This window comes from Papaver somniferum, chromosome 1, assembly GCF_003573695.1.
Source record: "Papaver somniferum cultivar HN1 chromosome 1, ASM357369v1, whole genome shotgun sequence".
NCBI classification, from domain to species: Eukaryota; Viridiplantae; Streptophyta; class Magnoliopsida; order Ranunculales; family Papaveraceae; genus Papaver; species Papaver somniferum.
This window is the reverse complement of record NC_039358.1, coordinates 8,997,125-9,017,389: the sequence shown is the minus strand read 5'-3', so window position 1 is coordinate 9,017,389 and position 20,265 is coordinate 8,997,125. Positions and strand designations below refer to the sequence as shown.

At 38.5% G+C, this 20,265-nt stretch overlaps 1 protein-coding gene across 1 annotated transcript; it reads left to right on the top strand.

The window, feature by feature from the left end:
• Positions 1 to 1,343: 1,343 nt before the first annotated feature.
• LOC113338425 (spermine synthase-like) lies at positions 1,344 to 2,663 on the top strand. Its single transcript, XM_026584075.1, has 5 exons — positions 1,344 to 1,361; positions 1,822 to 1,894; positions 1,997 to 2,068; positions 2,176 to 2,371; positions 2,480 to 2,663. The coding sequence occupies exons 1-5, from the start codon at positions 1,344 to 1,346 to the stop codon at positions 2,661 to 2,663; spliced, it is 543 nt and encodes a 180-aa protein (XP_026439860.1).
• Positions 2,664 to 20,265: the final 17,602 nt, after the last annotated feature.

Here is a 20,265-nt window from a genome sequence, read left to right as displayed (position 1 = left end):
GAATCACAAATCAACTTGTTCAAAGCACTACAAATGCGAAGCTTAAAGGGATCATCAGTGGACGAGTGAGCAGAATTTATGAGCTCAGATAAAGCTTGCGAAGCAGAATTCACCCCTCCAAAATCCCCTTGTCAATAGAAATGGAATTAAAGAAAGAGGAGTGAATTTATAAATGGTTGAAGGAGAAGTAGTTACTATTGGTATTTAAGCAGCAATGTTCGCAGATATAGGAGAAGCAACATTCGCAATCGATGCGACATTCTCCACAGATACAGGAGTGATAACATCACTTGAAGATGCGACATTCTCTACAGGTGTGGGAGTATGTGAGAAGAGAGGAATATCGATGAAGGTAGAAATGGTTTGATCCACTGTTGGTACGGTTGTCGATGGAAAGGCAGGGTTACTCCCCATTGCATTGTCAGTAAAATAAATCTCCTTGGGAGCGATAGATTCATTCTCTGAAGTAGTTGTACTCAAAGGAGTAGAGGCAATCAAGCCTAATGCAGGATTGTCAAGGTTAATTTGAGAAGGGGCGTCAATTTCTAGACATTTGAAATTGGGAATGATAAGACCCTTATTAATTGTAGCTTTGCGAGTATTTCTAAATTTAGTCTTATTCTCACCAACAAACTCACATTCGGAACTCTGCGAAGAACAACGCAAATAAGAAATAGAGGCAACAATATTGTTTTTGAAAGAATAAAATATTTCTTACTCCTTTGTCATGCGAAGATTTCCTTTTCAGAGATGGTTGCCCTTTTAGATTCGAAGAAGCATTAGGGTTAGGTACTGTGAATTTGATAGTACCAGATGAAGATCTTTTGCTGAAATAGAACCAGTATGGAGATTAATACCAAAGAAACTAATAAAACAACAGATTAACATCATGATAAGATCTATCTCAGAACAAACAAACCTTTGTTGAGGATTCATGGAGACAGCAGCAAAATTAAAGCTGAAGTTATAAAGAACACGAAGATGAAGAAACGTGGAGGAGATGAAGATTTGCAGAAGAATATGTTTACAGAGATAAAAAGGAGAGACAAACTGAAAGAGAAAAGTTTATCTCTCTACAAACTCAGCTGTTAAATAGATAGAAAGACGAACGGTTAAATTCGAACGTGTCGGTAAAAACGGGAAGAAGTCAACACGTGTAGACGGTCACACTGAAACCACGGAAATTTGTCGGCAGAAAAGAATATGAAAAAGTGAATGTTGCGGCATTACAAATTAGAGTTTCTCATATCGATCCTTTTTCAAAGAAACGACATGAGAAGAGGCAAAATGTAGATACTAAATACCGCACGTCATAATATGTGCGTGAAGTAATAGTTCGATAGATGAGCGAAGGGTATCGCGTATAGCATATTTAAGATGACGCATCTGATGACGTCAGAAGAATCATGAGTAAAGTGTGATAGTCGTGCGAAGTTATAGAGCACGTGCGAGAAGAGTCAGGATAAGCGTGCGATAATGACGCATGCCATATCCGAAAATAAAGGTTTTATTAGCTGTCATCCACTATGTAAACCCCTATATAAGGGGACCGAGCGACCTTGTAAAGAGGAGGATCTTTTTGGAGAGCTTATACTTTGAATTTTGGAGAGAGAGAGAGATTGTTTGTTCTTCAAGTTAGAACTCATCTCAAATCTTGTAACCATATTGAAGATTATATGAACGAATATATGAATTTTAAGATGATTACTTGAATTATTATTAAGATTTCATCAAGGGTGTGGTTGTAGGATTTCCTGCAACTACATTTTGGATGGTTCAAATTTCGCTTATCATATTATTAATTGTCCATTTGTATCATAGGTTAGCAAGAAGTTCTTTCCAGAGCTATCTATTAGTTTTGAGGATCCTCGTGTTCGACTACACGTTGGTGATGGTAATGCCACATGAAATGCAACAATAATTCCTTATCGTTTCCAAGTTTTAATATTTACTTATGCTCGTATATGGTGTTAATTCTATCATTTTTCTTCAATAGGCGCAGAGTTTTTACGTCATTCAACTGAAGGAAAGTATGATGTCATCATTGTGGATTCATCTGATCATGTTAGTATGCTTCCAGTTCCGTTTTCCCGTCGATACTTTGATATTTAGGCCGTGTTAAAAGTATTGGCTGTAAGATTTAATGGTACATTGTTTTCCTTCGTTTTATTCTAGGACCTTCTCAGGAACTTGTTGAAAGACCCTTTTTTGAGGAGGTAGCGAAGTCATTGAGGCATGGTGGTGTTCTCTGTAACATGGCGGAAAGTATGTGGCTCCATACTCATCTAATTCAATATTTGATCTCCATTTACCGCATAACATTCAAGGGTTCTGTCCACTATGCCTGGACAAGTGTTCCTACATACCCAAGGTAAAATTCATGTTCTTTCCTATACGTTACATTTTAGTTCTTGGGTATTTTGAAAACGTGAAAGACATGCGATGCGACTGCAATGTTATGTGCTTTTCTTGTATGCAGTGGTGTGATAGGTTTTCTACTATGCTCGACTGAAGGACCGCCTGTTGATTTCTTGAACCCTATCAATCCTATTGAGAAAATAGAAGGAGCTGTCGACTTCCCAAGGGAACTCAGGTTCTACAACTCAGATGTAAGCAGATTCAACATCTCTCTTACTCTATTTACATTGTGTTGGAAAAAATGAGTTATTTAATAAATAAATTTTTGTTCTTGGTGTGGTTTGATCTCATGACCTAAGGGTTTAAGGATACTCACTCATTTTTAGTGAATGAGATGGAACCTTTAGTCCCACATTGTGGAAAACTAAAGAGGTGCTCCACTATATAACCATGTGCTCATGGATATGTTGTATGTTGTAGAACAATTTGGGTGGAGCGGGTGGGGCGAAAAATACATGTTTTGACCCATGCCCATGCGTATATACCCTGCACCAAGTTCCTCTTCTACTCGCTTTTATTTTTGGCGAATTTTTCTTTAGGAAATTAATTCCAAAAATATTTTTTTAAGAGTTTTATTTGTGGGAAATTCCTTTTACGAGTTTTACTTGTTTTTGAAGAAAACAAAAACCTAAACCTAACTTGATTTGCAAGTATTTCATCCTATAAATATGACTCGAAATTCTGTTTTCAAAACATACAACCAGCGACTATCTCTAGGTCTATTTCTTCTTCTTCTTCTTATATTTTTTGCGGCGTTTTACTTCCATCCCTGTTACTGAGTTCAAGAATGGGTAACTTGAGTTTTGCTAACTCAAGTTATATCGGGCAGTCTTATCCTGGACACATCTTCGCACGTTGGGGTTTAACATTACTTCAGAGTATACCCGCGAATTAATGTGTTAAGGACAACTTGTTGAACCTGTGATTCTTCCCTCATCAATTTGTTCTTGGTAGAGTTGTTTGATACGGTTCTTTATATTTATTGTTTGATACATCTTAGTTTTCTTCTATTGTTGCAAGATTCCAACAATCTTAACACATTAATATTCCTTGTAACTATGGGAAATAACGACGTTGAAAGACCACAAAAGTTTAGCGGAAAGGATTTCAAGAGATGGCAATCCAAGATGCTATTTTATCTAAGCCATCATAAACTGGATTATGTACTTGTTCCACATGATCAATTGATGAATGCTGAAGGTTTAACTGAGGAGGTGATCGAGTATGACAAGAGGTGTAATTTTCTGGCGAAAAACCATATCATGAATAGTTTGGAAGATGCGATGTATGATTTTTACAATGCTAAAGAAAATTTCAGTGCTTATGATTTGTGGACTGCGTTAGAAGCAAAGTATCAAGCGGAGACTGCAGGGAGCAAGAAATTTCTGGTGGCGAAGTTTATGGACTTCAAGATGACGAATGATAAGCCTGTTGTTGATCAATTCCTCGAATTTCAACAAATCATTAATGAGATTCTTGCTGAAGGTATGGTCATTGATGAGACGTTTCAAGTATCTGCGGTAATTGAGAAGTTACCATCTTCTTGGTCTGAGTACAAGAAAAAGCTAAGACATGAAACTGGCGAGATCAACATGGTTGAATTAGGAAAGAAAATTCAAGTGGAAGAGATGTTGTGCACCAAGGACAAGAACGTGTCTTCTGCAAGGGACATGAGTAATAAAGCTCATATGACTGAACACAGATCTTCCAAAGCTGGAAAAAGTGAGAGTAACAATCGTAACTCTAAGCGTGGTCCTCCCAAGAAAGGTATGTTTCGAAAACCAGAGTCTAACATTACTAAAATTAAGGGTGCTTGTTATGCGTGTGGAGTTACTGGCCATATAGCAGTTCACTGTAGACATCGTAAGGACAAGAAGGATAATGCTAACTTGGTTGAAAAGAACAAGGACGATTTTTATGCTATAGTGTCTAAAGTTAATTTGGTGACCAATGTGATGGACTGGTGGGTAGACTCTGGATCTACCAAGCATGTTTGTGGGAACAAAAATCTGTTCACCTCCTACCAGAGGGTAAAGGAAGGCGAGAAACTCTATATGGGTAACTCATCTGCATCAGAGGTTGCAGGAAAAGGAAAGGTCGGCCTGAAACTCACATCTGACAAGACTCTCACATTGAATGAAGTTCTTCATGTTCCAGACATCTGCAAAAATCTTGTGTTCTTGTTCTGTTTTAGATGATAAGGGTTTTAAAGTTTCAATTGAGTCTGGAAAACTTATAGTAACTAAGGGCAATGATTATGTGGGTAAGGGTTATAAGACTGGGGGTCTTTATAAACTTAATGTAACCTGTCCTGAAGTGAAATTGAATGATTCTTCTGCTTACATGTGTGTGTCATCGAATGTTTGGCATGGTAGGCTTGGTCATGTAAATTACAAATCAATGCATAAACTGGATAGCGTAGGCTGCATACCCAAATTCACTTTAGATAAAATTCATAAGTGTGAGATTTGCGTAGAATCTAAGCACGCTAAGAAATCATTCAGTAAGAATGTCCACAGAAACACTAAACCCTTAGAGTTAATCCATTCATACCTAGTTGACATGAAGTCAGTTCAAACTAGAGGTGGTAAGAAATGGTTTGTCACTTTTATAGATGATTGTACGAGGTATTGTCATGTTTATTTGCTTAGAGGGAAGGACGATGCCTTAGAATCCTTTAAGATTTATAAATGTGAAGTTGAAAACCAATTGAATGCTACCATTAAAATTTTTAGGTCTGACCGTGGTGGTGAATATGAAATTCCTATTGGAAATTTATGCGAAGAACATGGCATAATACATGAAACTACAGCCCCTTATTCACCTCAATCCAATGGTGTAGCTGAACGTAAGAACCGTACCCTTAAGGATATGATTAATGCCATGTTGATTAGTTCAGGATTACCTTCGAACTTGTGGGGGGAGGCTATTAATGTATTTTCAAATGTTGTTGTAGATAGTGGTTAAAACGGATTCTTTTCGAACTTGTGAAGGTAACTTTTTTTAGATTTAAATAAATAAATAAATGAAGGAAATTAATTTTTTGATAGTAATGTCAAGATTTTAGAAGGATTAAGGCTCAGGATTCACTACCACTTCAAGTTGATTGGTTATAAATAATATTTCAGAAATTATTATCTAGGTCTTTTTCCATTAAATCACTTATTAATCTATAAGGTGTCCAAATATTAAGTTGTAATCCTTAAGCATGATTTATCAAAGAATTATTCTAAGCATAAAACATCAAACTGATTCACAACTAATTAAGAAAACCATTTTATCCTTTTTTTATATTTATCCAAGTGAATTAAATAAAGTAAATAATTAAATAAATTATAAATAAAAATATTACCAATCAAACATGAGTGAATAGCTCCTCCTTCGCCTCAATCACCAAGAATTTAGCCTCTCATCATGTTGGAAAAATACTCAAAAGATTTTATTAATGCTCAAAAGTTGAGTACAAATGATGAAACAAAAAGAAATCGTTTTAAGACTGTCCTTTGCGACACACAGGAAGCGTCAGGGAATAACGATACAAATGAAGTGCTGTAAGCGCTGTTTCTAAGTCGCGGGAAAGGAATTGGAAATTGTCGCAGTTAAGCGACACCTTTCAACGACTTTCCTGGAGCGTATTTTGTTCTTCGTCTTCAACTACACCAGCAGAACTCTTCTCTTCTCTGCGTGATTTTCTTTTGATTCTCTCGACTCCTAAACATTCCCCCAAGACTCCCCAAACTTACTAGCTTCAATTGTACGTGTATTTATAGTGAATTGAGGCCAAAAATCCGACCATTGATTGCGTATATACTCTCTTTAATTCGATTATTCCTTGCTGCCAAAAATAACGATAATTTCCATTTTTAAGCCCACACACGCGTTAGATTTGATCCTGCACGCTCTAGTTAGCCTTCTCCACGTCTCAGCACTCTTCCAACACTAGTAGAACTCCTCCATGCACACAAGAACTTCATTTTTGCTCGTGTTACATTACACGTGCTCTGTTTTGGGTGTGTGAATCATCACGCGTTTTCCAGCCAATTCCGATCGAACCCACTGCCCAAAATGTGTTCCTTAACCTATATCACATCTCTCTATCAAATTTCAGCCATTGAATCGACCCGTAACCCCTTCATTTTTGTGATCAAACTTCTGCCAGTTGAGAATTTCATTTCCCGCCAAAAAACAGTTTTCAAACGAAGAAGAAAGGGTGACCCCCTATCCTGAACTGGGGTGCGAATATCAGGTGTCCACTAAGGTTCCCCTTAACCGATAGTGAGAGTCCGAATAACAATTGTCCTTCAAGGGTGCCCCGGGCAACTTTTCGAGCTGATTTTTCCAAAAATGTTTATTTCCAAAAAATACCTAAAAACACACAAAACACCATAATAAGGACGAAAACGAGTACCAACAAAATACACAAAAGAGATGAAAATAGACACATAAATGCGTCTATCAAATACCCCAAAACTTATTATTTGCTAGTCCTCGAGCAAATTTATTCTAGAAAGGAAAATCATTTGAACCCCTAGGTGGCCCTAGTGGCGGAGTGTTGTCTCCGGAGGGTTTACCAGAGGTGCACCCACAAAACCTTTACTCCAGACCCTAACTATCAACGCAAAATCTTGGAAAGCACTAAAGAACCTCCTTGGTTGGCATACTTATTAATTATAGGAGGAAGTACCCTGATGAGAAATTCCAATTACTGTACACGAGTTTTCACTCAAGCATACTAAAATTCATATAAGTGACAGAGCTCCACTAAGATAGTCTCACGATGGACATCATACTCGGAGTCAGACTAATCACATGAAAAAATTAAGAAGATGGAAAAAGAAAAATGTAGATTGTTGAAAAGTGAACGGTGTTTCCCATATCTGTCTGAAGGCCTCTGCCAAGGTGAACCTAATCTAAATGACTGAGATACCAGTCTGACTAATATTAACACACTGGCATATACAAGGGAACCGGTGGTCAATAATCCTAACTCTAGGTCAACACAACTGGCATATACAAGGGTACCAGTGGTCGACTTTATTAAACACACATTTATTTAAGAACTAACAACATGATTGGACCTTGTGGACCCAAGCGCATGTTTCTTGTCAGCAGATTACATGGTAATTCCTGTGGATCCTGCATTCCACGTTTTTTTAGGCGACGGAGACAGGTAGAACACACACATATTGCTATCCAAGTGTTAGTATTTATTCCGATTGGTCTACTGGTCTGGTCTTTTTTTTTTTTTTGAAAAGGTAACTCAGTCACTCTATTTCACCCTAGCAAAGGTAACAACTTGAATCGTGTGCCCACCAAATCACTTGAAATAAAAGAAAAAATAGAAAGTGAAAAGGACTCGACGAGATATGGCGAAACTATCATGTTATTTCTAACAACTGAGCTCTGTGATTTTATGAATAGACTCTATAGATGTTTCCATCTAGTCAGATTGGTTCCTCAACTCCTAAAACAAAAATGTTTCCATCCACTTAGATTGGTTAGTGCTATCCTTAATAGGCGTAAATTTCTAGGCTCTGGAGTTTATTTATTGAAACTTAAAACTAACAAAAAGTTTCTTCCCCACCCCCAAACTTAAATCTAACATTGTCCTCAATGTTTCTAATGAAAGAGCAGTACCAAAAGTAACATAACACGAGGAGAAGTTGGAAAGATAGTACCTGGGTGAAGAAAATCAAAAACTAATATACAACATACAATCCGCCTCGATGGTCAATCAAGTGTAAACAGGGTCCTCCAGAGGGACCTCCTCAACATCACCTGTAGGCAAGGGCTCTAAAAAGGGTTTCAATCTCTGACCGTTAACCTTCGAAGAACTACTACCATCCGGTGACTTAATTTCAACAACTCCATGAGGAAAAACAGTGCGAACAATAAAAGGACCCGTCCACCGAGAACGCAACTTCCCAGGGAAAAGATGTAAGCGGGTATCATATAGAAGAACTTTTTGACCTGGAGAAAATGTCTTTCTTAGAATATTCCTATCATGCAAAAGTTTCATTTTGTTCTTATACTCCTTCGCACTATCATACGCATCTCTACGAATCTCGTCCAACTCATTGAGCTGGAGTTTCCTATGGGCTCCTACCTTGTCGAGTGAAAAATTTAGTTGCTTAACAGCCCAATAAGATCTATGTTCTAACTCAACAGGTAAATGACATGCCTTTCCATAAACAAGCCGATAAGGAGACATTCCAATAGGAGTCTTAGAAGAAGTACGATAAGCCCATAAAGCATCAGTAAGCCTAGACGACCAGTCTTTCCGATTAGGATTAACTGTTGTCTCTAATATACGTTTTATCTCCCTATTGGAAACCTAAACTTGACCACTAGTCTGTGGATGATACGGGGTATCTACCTTATGAGTAATACCATATTTCTTCATTGAAAGCCTAAAAGGTCCATTACAAAAGTGCGACCCTCCATCACTAATTATAGCTCGCGGTGTACCAAAACGTGTAAGTATATTTTCTTTCAAGAACTCTATCACAACCCTATGGTCATTGGTTTTACACGCAACCACTTCAATCCACTTAGAGACATAGTCTACAACGACAAGGATGTATAGGTTACCAAAAGAATTAGGGAACGGACCCATAAAGTCAATACCCCACACATCAAAGACCTCAACAATCAGAATCGGGTTCAAGGGCATCATGTTCCTACGGGAAATGGTTCCTAATTTCTGGCAACGTTCACAAGTAACACAGTAACTATGGGATTCTTTAAACAACGAAGGCCAATAGAATCCACACTGCAATATCTTAGCAGCAGTCTTCTTAGCACTAAAGTGACCCGCACAAGCATGATCATGACAAAAGGAAATAATACTGGACTGGTCACTCTCAAGTATACATCTCCTAATAATCTGGTCTGGACAATACTTAAACAAATAAGGATCATCCCAAAATAAGTGCTTAACCTCAGCTAAAAATCTAGAACGATCTTGTTTACCCCAATGTTGGGGCATTCGACCAGTAACAAGATAGTTCACTATATTCGCATACCAAGGTAATTGGGTAACAAAGAACAATTGTTCATCAGGAAAGCTATCCCTTATAGGAAGGGAATCATCTGGGGAACTAAAAACTAGCCTATACAAGTGATCTGCTACAACATTTTCGGCACCCTTTTTGTCTCTAATGTCTGGAGAAAACTCTTGCAACAACAGAATCCACCTAATCAATCTAGGTTTAGTATCCTTCTTAGACAAAAGATATTTTAAAGCAGCATGATCAGTATATATGATCTTAGAACCTAAGAGATAGGGTCTAAACTTGTCTAAGGCAAACACAATGGCTAATAGTCCTTCTCGGTAGTGGTATAGTTCAACTGGGCATCATTCAGAGTTTTGCTAGCATAGTAAATCACATGAAGTAACTTATTTTCTCGCTGACCTAGCACAACACCAATAGCATAATCTGAAGCATCACACATGATCTCAAAGGGTAGGTTCCAGTTGGGTGCCTGGACTATGGGGGCGGTAGTGAGTAATGACTTAAGCTTCTCAAAAGCCTCTAAACAAGCATCATCAAAGACAAACTTAACATCTTTTGCAAGCAAATTGCAAAGAGGTCTAGACATCAAGCTAAAATCCTTAATGAAACGACGATAAAAACCAGCATGCCCTAAGAATGACCTAATATCTCTTACGGTTTTTGGGACCGGTAAAGTTTTAATAAGGTCAACTTTGGCTCTATCTACCTCTATACCCTTTGAAGATACAATATGCCCTAGAACAATTCCTGAACGAACCATAAAGTGACATTTCTCCCAATTAAGCACTAAATTCTTTTCCTTACACCTAGTCAAAACTAATGACAAATGATGCAAGCACTCATCGAAAGACGAACCAAACACTGAAAAATCATCCATAAAGACCTCTAAGAACCGTTCTACCATGTCAGAAAATATGCTCATCATGCAACGCTGAAAAGTCGCAGGGGCATTACATAGCCCGAAAGGCATGCGTCTATACGCAAAGGTACCAAAGGGACAGGTAAAAGTGGTTTTCTCCTGGTCTTCTGGGGCAATAACGATCTGATTATATCCAGAGTAGCCATCTAAAAGCAGTAGTGACTATGTCCAGCTAATCTCTCTAGCATTGGTCGATGAAGGGAAGGGGAAAGTGGTCCTTCCTAGTGACCTTGTTCAATTTCCTATAGTCAATACAAACACGCCAACCCGTGGTCACTCGGGTCGGGATTAACTCATTGTTATCATTCTGGACTACAGTAATACCAGATTTCTTGGGAACAACCTGAACGGGGCTGACCCACTTACTGTCTGAATAGGGTAGATAATGCCTGCATCTAATAGCTTAAGAACCTCAGTTCGAACTACTTCTTTCATATTGGGGTTTAGTCGACGTTGCATCTCCCTAGAAGGTTTGGTGTCTTCCTCTAAATAGATCTGATGCATACAAAAGTAGGACTTATACCCTTAATGTCTGCTATGGTCCACCCTAAAGCTTCCTTGTTGTTTTGAAGGACGGTTACTAGCCTACTTTCCTGATCTCTATCCAAGTCGGAAGAAACAATCACAGGTAAAGTCTCAGACGGGCCTAAAAACACATACTTCAGGGTATCTGGCAATGGTTTTAGGTCCAACTTAGGAGGCTCTTCTAAAGAAGGAACTAGGGTAGACTTAGAAACTGGTAGTGGTTCGAACTTAGGTTTCCATCCATTACTAGTATCTAACAAAGGGGTTGAATCTAACAAAGCATTCACCTCATTAATCACATTATCATCATCAAAATCAATCCCAAAGTGAGCTAGGCATTTCTCTAATGGATCTTCTAACAAAGTGTTTGGTAATGACTCCTCGACTAATGTTCCTATCATGTTCACCTCTTCTATATTCGAGTCATCTAGTTCAGAGGGTAGCTTACTAATATTAAAAATGTTCAGCTCAATAGTCATATTACCAAAAGACAAATTCATAATACCATTTCGACAGTTAATGATCGCATTGGATGTAGCTAAAAACGGGCGACCTAAAATCACTGGTATTTGGTTCTCTGGGTCAGGGACAGGTTGGGTATCTAGGATAACAAAATCCACTGGATATATAAACTTGTCACCTCTATGAGAACATCCTCGATCACACCACGAGGAATTTTAACGGACCTATCAGCTAACTGAAGTGTCATCTGGGTAGGTTTCATCTCACCAAGTCCTAGCTTAAGGTACACATGGTATGGCAGTAAGTTCACACTGGCTCCTAAGTCAAGCAACTTTCTCAACACGGTACTTACCTATTGTACAAGCAATGGTAGGGGACCCTGGGTCTTTATACTTAGGAGTAGTGGTATTCTGAATAATAGAACTCACATGACTAGCTATGAAGGCTTTCTTCTGGACACTGAGCTTACGCTTTCGCGTACACAAGTCCTTAAGGAACTTGGCATAAGAGGGAATCTGCCTAATTGCATCTAATAATGGAAGGTTGATATTAACCTGCTTAAAAACCTCCAATATATCATTAAAGTTGGACTCCCTCTTAGTCGGAACTAGCAGTGTGGGAATGGGGCTCTGGGAACAAAGCCGGGCTCAACAGACCCTCATTGGTCTCTTTGGAGACTCTATCAGTCTCCTCATTTCTGGTCAGAGGGTGAACTACAGCATGTTCACTATCAGGCATGGCAACCTTGTTGTCACTTTCTTTCCACTCCTAAGGGTTGTGACAGCATTCACATGATTGTACGATTTCTCTCCTTTGGGTTAGGTCAGTATGACTAGGGAACTTCCATCTTCTCTCTCACTTATAACTTAGCTATTTGTCCTACTTGAAGTTTTAATTTGGCAAGACTTGGAATTATCTTCAATTCTTGCCTAGTTTCTTGTTGAAAGCTCATGTGGTTCTTTGATAGCATTATGAGATTTTCCTCTAAGGAAGATCTTTTTCTCGGAAGTGTTCTGAAACTGGGTTTGACCTGAAGAGTTCTTAAAACCAAAACCTGGGGGAGGCTGAGAATTACTAGACTGGCCTTGATCTGGCCCTTAGACCAAGAAAATTAGGATGGTTTCTCCAACCAGGGTTGTAGGTTCTGAGTATGGGTCAATCTTCTGACGGTTCTCAAACCTAGCATTGTTATAGACAGCATGGCTTGCTCTTCACTAACCTGACCTTCCCAAAATGAATTATCGGGCTCTATTCCACAACTAGAGACTTGAGAGGCTCTATTAGGTTCAACAAAGGACCTATTTTTAGACTGACCCATTTCCAAAGCCTTTAACCTTCTAGACAAAGCACCAAACTTAGCATCAGACGCAAAACTCGTATCTACCACATTGGTGCTACTTCTATTGACCAAGAGTCTTTTAGGGGGTTCAACACAAGATTCCCACTGTTGGGATTTTTCAGCGATAACTTCTAAGAAGGTAAAAGCATCATCAGCACTTTTACTAGTGAACTCACCAGCGCACATAGACTCAACCATGGCTTTGGTCGAATAGTCTAAACCATCATAAATAATTTGTACGAGTTTCATCTTATCAAATCCATGGTGAGGACACTGAGATAGGAGATCATTGAATCTCTCTAAAAATCTATAAAGAGACTCTCCCTCTTGTTGCACACTAGCACTAATTGTCTTCCTAACAGCTGCAGTTTTATGCTTAGGGTAGAATTTCATATAGAAGGCGGCAATAAGTTCCTGCCATGTTTCAATGGATTCAGATGGTAGGTTGTTCAGCCAGGTCTTGGCTTTATCTCTCAAGGAAAAGGGAAACATCTTAAGTTTCAAGACTTCATCAGTAAGGTCTTTTATTCTAATTGTCCCACAAATTTCCTCAAAGTCCCTAATATGGAAATAAGGGTTCTCATCATCTTTTCCTAAGAATATAGGGATCATCTGAAGAATACTAGGTTTTATCTCGAAATTATCCGTAGTGACTGGCAATTTAATGCACGAAGCTCGGTTGGACCTAGTTGGGAACATGTAATCTTTCAAAGTTGCCATCGGTGGCACAACATAAGTACTAGGGGTACTTTCCTCACGAAGAGACAGACTCTCAAAACTGAAGTTTCCAAAAACAGGGCTCTCAAAAGAACAATCTTCGAGCTCCCTACTTATATCAGAAGAACTACTAGGTTTTTCGCTAATCAATCGACCTAGAGTATCTCTTTTCCAAGCCCTATTAACAAAATCGGGCATACACTAAAAAAATCAAAAAGAAATAAAAATCCTAACAGGAAGGTTCTAGCAATCACACAGCAGGCTGACTCGACTTTACCACAACAAACCTAGAGATTTCTAGCAAACAACAAGCATGATGGCTCACTTAGATTGTTTCTAGACTAGCTTCTATGTCTCGAAAGGGAATTCATTACAATTTAAGCAAACCCCTCTGGAATCAATCCGATTCAAAGTAAGTTGAATCGAGGCGAGGGAAGCTTAGTGGAGCTTTGATACCCAAGGCCTCACCGCAGTACAAGGCGGCGCAGTCACGCATTCAACTCACAGAAACCGTCATGAACTTCGAAGTATGCTAAAAGAATAACCAATATCCTTCGAAATTTTTTCCTAACAAGATCGATACCCTATAGGTCTCTTTCTAATCAGATTTTAAATTTTGGGATCGCGTTAGGTTTTATTCTCCTAAAGCGGGCAAGAAGGGAGCAGTGATGAAATCCGAACCCTTATCTTGTTTAGGCCAGGCCTTGCCCTTTACTAGGAAAATAAAGACAGTCCAAATTCGTCCTCAATCAATGATCACCTTAAGGAGTACAGTAACTCGCTTGCAGGGGATTCGCGAGTGTTTCGATTGGACTTACCTCCTGTACCAGACGGGGGATGAACCGTTGTTGTCGACTCGGGCCACGACTCCTATGCCGTGTGTGATAAAAGATTTTTTGGTGGTTGTAGTAATGATGATAAGGGGTATCGTTCAAACTCGAACTTGTGAAGGTAATGGATTTTTAGATTTAAAAATATATATACAAATATTGACAAATTGGTAGAGAGGTACTGGGACTAATGATTCGGCCAATCTTCATAACATAAGGCTTAATGATTTATTCTCAACAATAATAGCTCAAAACATATATGGACTCTTATTTTGCCAAAGTCGATTCTCAAAACATTGGTTGTAAATGTTAAGCATGGAACATCAAATCACCTAAGCTAAGCATGACCCATCTAATCAAATAACACCCAATTTAATCAAATCATATTTCAATTAATTTTTAATGCAAAAGTCTTAAAAAGAATTAATAAAATTACCCATTTATGAAGCTCGGCCTCCTCCGTCGCCCCAGTGTTGGGGTTTAACTCATCATAGTAAAAATGCTCTCAAAATAATTCATTGATGCTCAAAAGTGTTTTACAATGAAGAGAAATACAAGAAATTGATGTAAAACAGAACTATGCGACCCACAGAAGACGTCCAGAATCAACGACAGAGCTGAGTTGCTGTTGTCGTTGAAGAACTACGACCCACAATCGACAGTCGATGTTTCTGTTGATAAAAGACTGCTGCTGAGAGTCCGTTCTTCGTGTTCTTCAGGCGTGTTAATGGCAGCAGCAGCAGCAGCAGCAGGTAACTTCTCTGCAACTCCTCCTGCGCCTCTCTGATCGCCTCCAAACCTCCCCAAACTCTCGACAAAACCTTTTCTAACTTCTCTATACCTCTTATATACTTCACAGCTCAAAGAAATCCCGATAGAATCTCTTTTTTTTTCTTCTCTGCCGTTGAAACAATAATCACCTCTGTCAGTGTTTATACGCGTCTGTTAGCTATAAAATAGCCACCAAACTCTTCCTATGACTTGAACAGAACCAAATACATGATTATCCAGCGTAAAACTCTCCCAAAATCTCCACAAAATCTTTGAAAGTGCACAACAGGACACGTCTCTCTGTTTTAACTTTGATTGCTTCTCCCGGATATTCTAGCCCAATTAAGCCCATGAAATCATCCATACTAGAATTGTATATCCATATCACGTCCATCCCATGAGAATCAGTGATTGAATCTCATTAAAACTCGTCCGAAAATCCAACCCTAAATCTGTCTGGTGAAAGGAAATTTTCCCGCCAAAATTTGTTTTCAAACGGTGAAGGTGACCTCCCCCTTATCCAGTTCTGGTGTCCCTTTAGCACATGCCCGAATTGGGTTACCCCTTATCCATAGTGAGAGTCCGAATAACACTTTCCCCTTGGGTGCAAATAGTAATTTTTCTGGGATATTTTCAACACTTTTTCAGGGTTCCTCCGGGGTATTTCTGGGGTGCTTCTGGTACGTTATCTACGGAGGTTCAAATGCCACATTTTGAGCCAATTTCGCCGCAAAAGCTTATTTCTCCAAAAACATCTACAAAGACATAAAATAACCAAATAAGTACAAAATCGAGCACTAACAATATAAACAATTGGGACAAATTAGACACATAAATGCGTCTATCAAATACCCCCAAACTTATTATTTGCTAGTCCCGAGCAAATAAAATAGAAAATAAAATCCTAACTCACTGTCGCAGGCATCGTCGATTGCATTTAGCGTATGCAATAAGCCTTTAAACCCCTAGGTGGCCCTAGTGGCCGAGTTATAGTCTCGGGTGGGTTTACCAGAGGTGTACCCACAAAACCTGTACTCCAGACCTTAGCTATCTACGCAAAACCTTGGAAGGCACTAAAGAATCTCCTTGGTTGGCATACTTATTGACTACAGGAAGAAGTACCCTGATGCGAAATTCCAATTATTGTACACGAGTTTGCACTCAAGCATACTAAAATTCATATAAAGTGACAGAGCTCTACTCAGATAGTTGCACAATGGACATCATATTCGGAGTCAAAACTAATCACATGGATAGATCAAGAAGATGGATATAGAAAACATAGATGGTTTTGATGTTTACTAAGTGAACGACGTTTCCCATATCTGTCTGAAGGCCTCCGCCAAAATGAACCTATCCTAATGGATTGAGATACTAGTCTGACTAATATCAACACACTGGCATATACAAGGGTACCAGTGGTCGATAACCTAACTCTAGGTCAACACAACTGGCATATACAAGGGTACCAGTGGTCGACTTTATTGAATTTATTCCTTTTGGTCAAATGGTATGGTCTCAATTTTTTTTCTTTTTTTTTTTTTTTTTTTTTTCATCCTTTTTTTTTTTCATCTCTTTTTCTTTTTCAACTTTTTTTTTTTCATGGTATCTCAATCACTCTAATTCACCCTAGCATGGTAACAACTTGAATCGTGGGCCCCACCTATCACTTAGAGAAACATAGTTTAAAAACAAAATAAAATAAAAATAGAAGTGAAAAGGACTCAACGAGATATGGTGTGAAACTATCATGTTATTTCTAACACCTGAGCTCTGTGCTTTTATGAATAGACTCTTTTAGATGTTTCCATCTAATCAGATTGGTTCCTCAAACTCCTACAACCAAAATGCTTCCATCCACTTAGATTAGTTAGTGCAATCCTAAATAGGCATAAATTTCTAAGCTCTGGAGTTTATTTATTCATACTGCAACTAAAAAGTTTCTCCCATACCCCCAAACTTAAATCTAACATTGTCCTCAATGTTCTAAGATGAAATTAAAAGGATGAACAAGGAGAAACTGTTACCATTTGAAGCAAAAGAGATAAGGAAAGATATTACCGTGTTGCAAGAATATTGGGTTACCTCCCAAGAAGTGCTAAGTTTAAAGTCTTCAGCCAGACTTAGGAAAGGATTAGTCAACTCGAACCATAAAGTAACAGTCGAAATAATTGTGGGTCTTCAAAACGAAAAAGAGCTGACCAGAGGAAACTACAATAACCCAAGAATAACATGCCCTTATCTAGTTTCCTGATTAAGATATTTATATCTAATTGCGGTTCAGGTTCAGGTTCTATGAAAGGGTCTAAATAAAATATTTTCCTCGGATGCATTTCCTCATAGGTTGGATCCAAATTATTAGGTCCTAGAGTCTGGAAAAACTCAAATAAGAACTTAGAATCACAAAATAATAATAACCTAAATAACTGAGGATCCTTTAAGTCAATCAGGTTTGACTAATAATTGACCACAGTGAGAGTAGTGGTCATTCTTAAGCAAATGTGTCGATTCTAATTTCCTAAAGCATTTAGGTTTAGTCTCACAACTTAATATTCGACACATTTGAAATCTATATGTTCCCACATATGGAAGAAAAACTATTTGGTGGGAAAACAAAATCAATCTTGGTATTATTGCCTGGGTTAACCACATCAACCAGAGGATGGGTTTCTAACAGTTGAGACTCTTGTTGGATATCATTAGGTTCTGGAAACGATTTATGAAGATAATCTTGTAAGATGGTTGAGGCATTGATGTCAAGTCCCAAGTGAGGGACCTTACTAAGAGTTAAAGCACATGGAGAATGATACTCACCCCCAAACTTAGAGTTTTCGACGTCTCTAGATAGACTGGTCATAACCACCCTAATTTCTAGGTCGGCAATTGATTTTCTAAGTCAGGTTCATCCTCGCTAATCTCTACGAGTTCATCTAAGACTATTGTTTCTAAATCGTTTGACTCGATCTCAAGATAAACTGGTTCCTCTAAACCATCATCGGTTTCGTAAACAGGACATACTACATCGTCTGAAACGGGGGTATCTCTAGTCAAATCCTCGTCCTTTTGAATAGGTGAATAATTTTTAAAATTATTAGGATCTGAACCAGAAATAATATAATCATTATAAGGCTCAACTGGGGTAACAAATTCCTGATCACTATTCCCATATTTCAGATTTCATCATCAATATCCTCATCATCATGATACAATTTTGAAATTCAAGAATTCTCAATCTTTGTTCCAAACTACATGGTCTATGTTTATAATATTTCTCATAGATCGTTAGAGGTGATTCCTCAATAAAAGTTGGAGTATCCATATATCGCTGCCCACGCATATATTCACCAAGAGTCATTTCCGAAGACGTCTCTTGATAACGAGAATTTCTAGACATATTCTCGCAACGTCATCGCAGGTGGCGTCTCCTCAAAAGGATTCATCACCGAAGAAATATAAACTACAGAGGTATTATATACAATCACAAACAAGGCCGACTCGACTCCACCAAAGCAAACCTAAAGATTCTAGCAAACAAAAAGCATGATGGCTCCACTTAGATTGTTTCTAGACCAGCTTCTATCTTTCGAAAGGGAATTCGTTGCAATTTGAGCAAACCCCTCTGGAATCACTCCGAGTCAAAGTAAGTTGAATTGAGGCGAGGGAAGCTCAGTGGAGCTTTGATACCCAAGGCTCACCGCTATCACAAGGCGGCGCAGTCACGCATTCAACTCACAGAAACCATCATGAACTTTGGAGTGTGCTTAAAGAGCAACCAATATTTTTCGAACGAGTTTCCTATTAAGCTCGTTACCCTATCGGTCTCGTTCTATTCCAAATTTTAAGCTTGGGTTCGCGTTAGGTTTCGTTTTCCTAAGGCGGGCAGAAGGGAACGGTGATGAATCCGAACCCTTATCTTGTTTAGGCCAGGCCTTGCCCTTACTAGGAAAATAAAGACAGTCCGGTTCTTCCTCAAACAATTATCACCTTAAGGCAGACAGTAATCCGCTTGCAGGAGATTCGCGGGTGTTTCGATTGGACTTACCTCCCGTACCAGACGGGGGATGAACCGTTGTCGTCGACTCGGGCCAAGACTCCTATGCCGTGGCGAACCCGAGGGGCCGAGACGATATAGTAATCGTCGTCCTTCCCTGCACACAGTTTATATAATAATTTTTTTTTTTTTTTTTTAATAATACCCTTCCGTAGGGTTAAAAAAAATAAAGTCCAATTTTTAAAGTCCAAAGTCCAAAATAAATAAATAAAAAAAATTACAGTTTTCCTCACACACTCTAAAAAAATTAAAAATTAAAAATTAAATCCTAAAATTGTCCTTTTTTTCTTCTCTTTTCGCTTTTCGCTTAAGCTTTTTCCTCTCCAAGTCCTTAGTGCTCCACTTCGAACCTGTAAATCAAAGACAAAAAGACAAAGTAAAAAGGAACAAATAATAAAAAAAAAAAAAGAAAAAAAAAAAAACCTAAAAATTCTACCTAAGCACAAATCCGCGTCGGCGGCGCCATTTTGAAAAGATTTTTTGGTGGTTGTAGTAATGATGATAAGGGGTATCGTTCAAACTCGAACTTGTGAAGGTAATGGATTTTTAGATTTAAAAATATATATACAAATATTGACAAATTGGTAGAGAGGTACTGGGACTAATGATTCGGCCAATCTTCATAACATAAGGCTTAATGATTTATTCTCAACAATAATAGCTCAAAACATATATGGACTCTTATTTTGCCAAAGTCGATTCTCAAAACATTGGTTGTAAATGTTAAGCATGGAACATCAAATCACCTAAGCTAAGCATGACCCATCTAATCAAATAACACCCAATTTAATCAAATCATATTTCAATTAATTTTTAATGCAAAAGTCTTAAAAAGAATTAATAAAATTACCCATTTATGAAGCTCGGCCTCCTCCGTCGCCCCAGTGTTGGGGTTTAACTCATCATAGTAAAAATGCTCTCAAAATAATTCATTGATGCTCAAAAGTGTTTTACAATGAAGAGAAATACAAGAAATTGATGTAAAACAGAACTATGCGACCCACAGAAGACGTCCAGAATCAACGACAGAGCTGAGTTGCTGTTGTCGTTGAAGAACTACGACCCACAATCGACAGTCGATGTTTCTGTTGATAAACGACTGCTGCTGAGAGTCCGTTCTTCGTGTTCTTCAGGCGTGTTAATGGCAGCAGCAGCAGCAGCAGGTAACTTCTCTGCAACTCCTCCTGCGCCTCTCTGATCGCCTCCAAACCTCCCAA

What these genes read in the sequence shown, in the direction of transcription:
- LOC113338425 (XM_026584075.1), top strand. An exon ending in GGATTCATCTGATCATGTTA is followed by an intron (nt 2,069 to 2,175) that starts GTATGCTTCCAG and finishes GTTTTATTCTAG; the next exon opens with GACCTTCTCAGGAACTTGTT. An exon ending in AGTGTTCCTACATACCCAAG is followed by an intron (nt 2,372 to 2,479) that starts GTAAAATTCATG and finishes TCTTGTATGCAG; the next exon opens with TGGTGTGATAGGTTTTCTAC.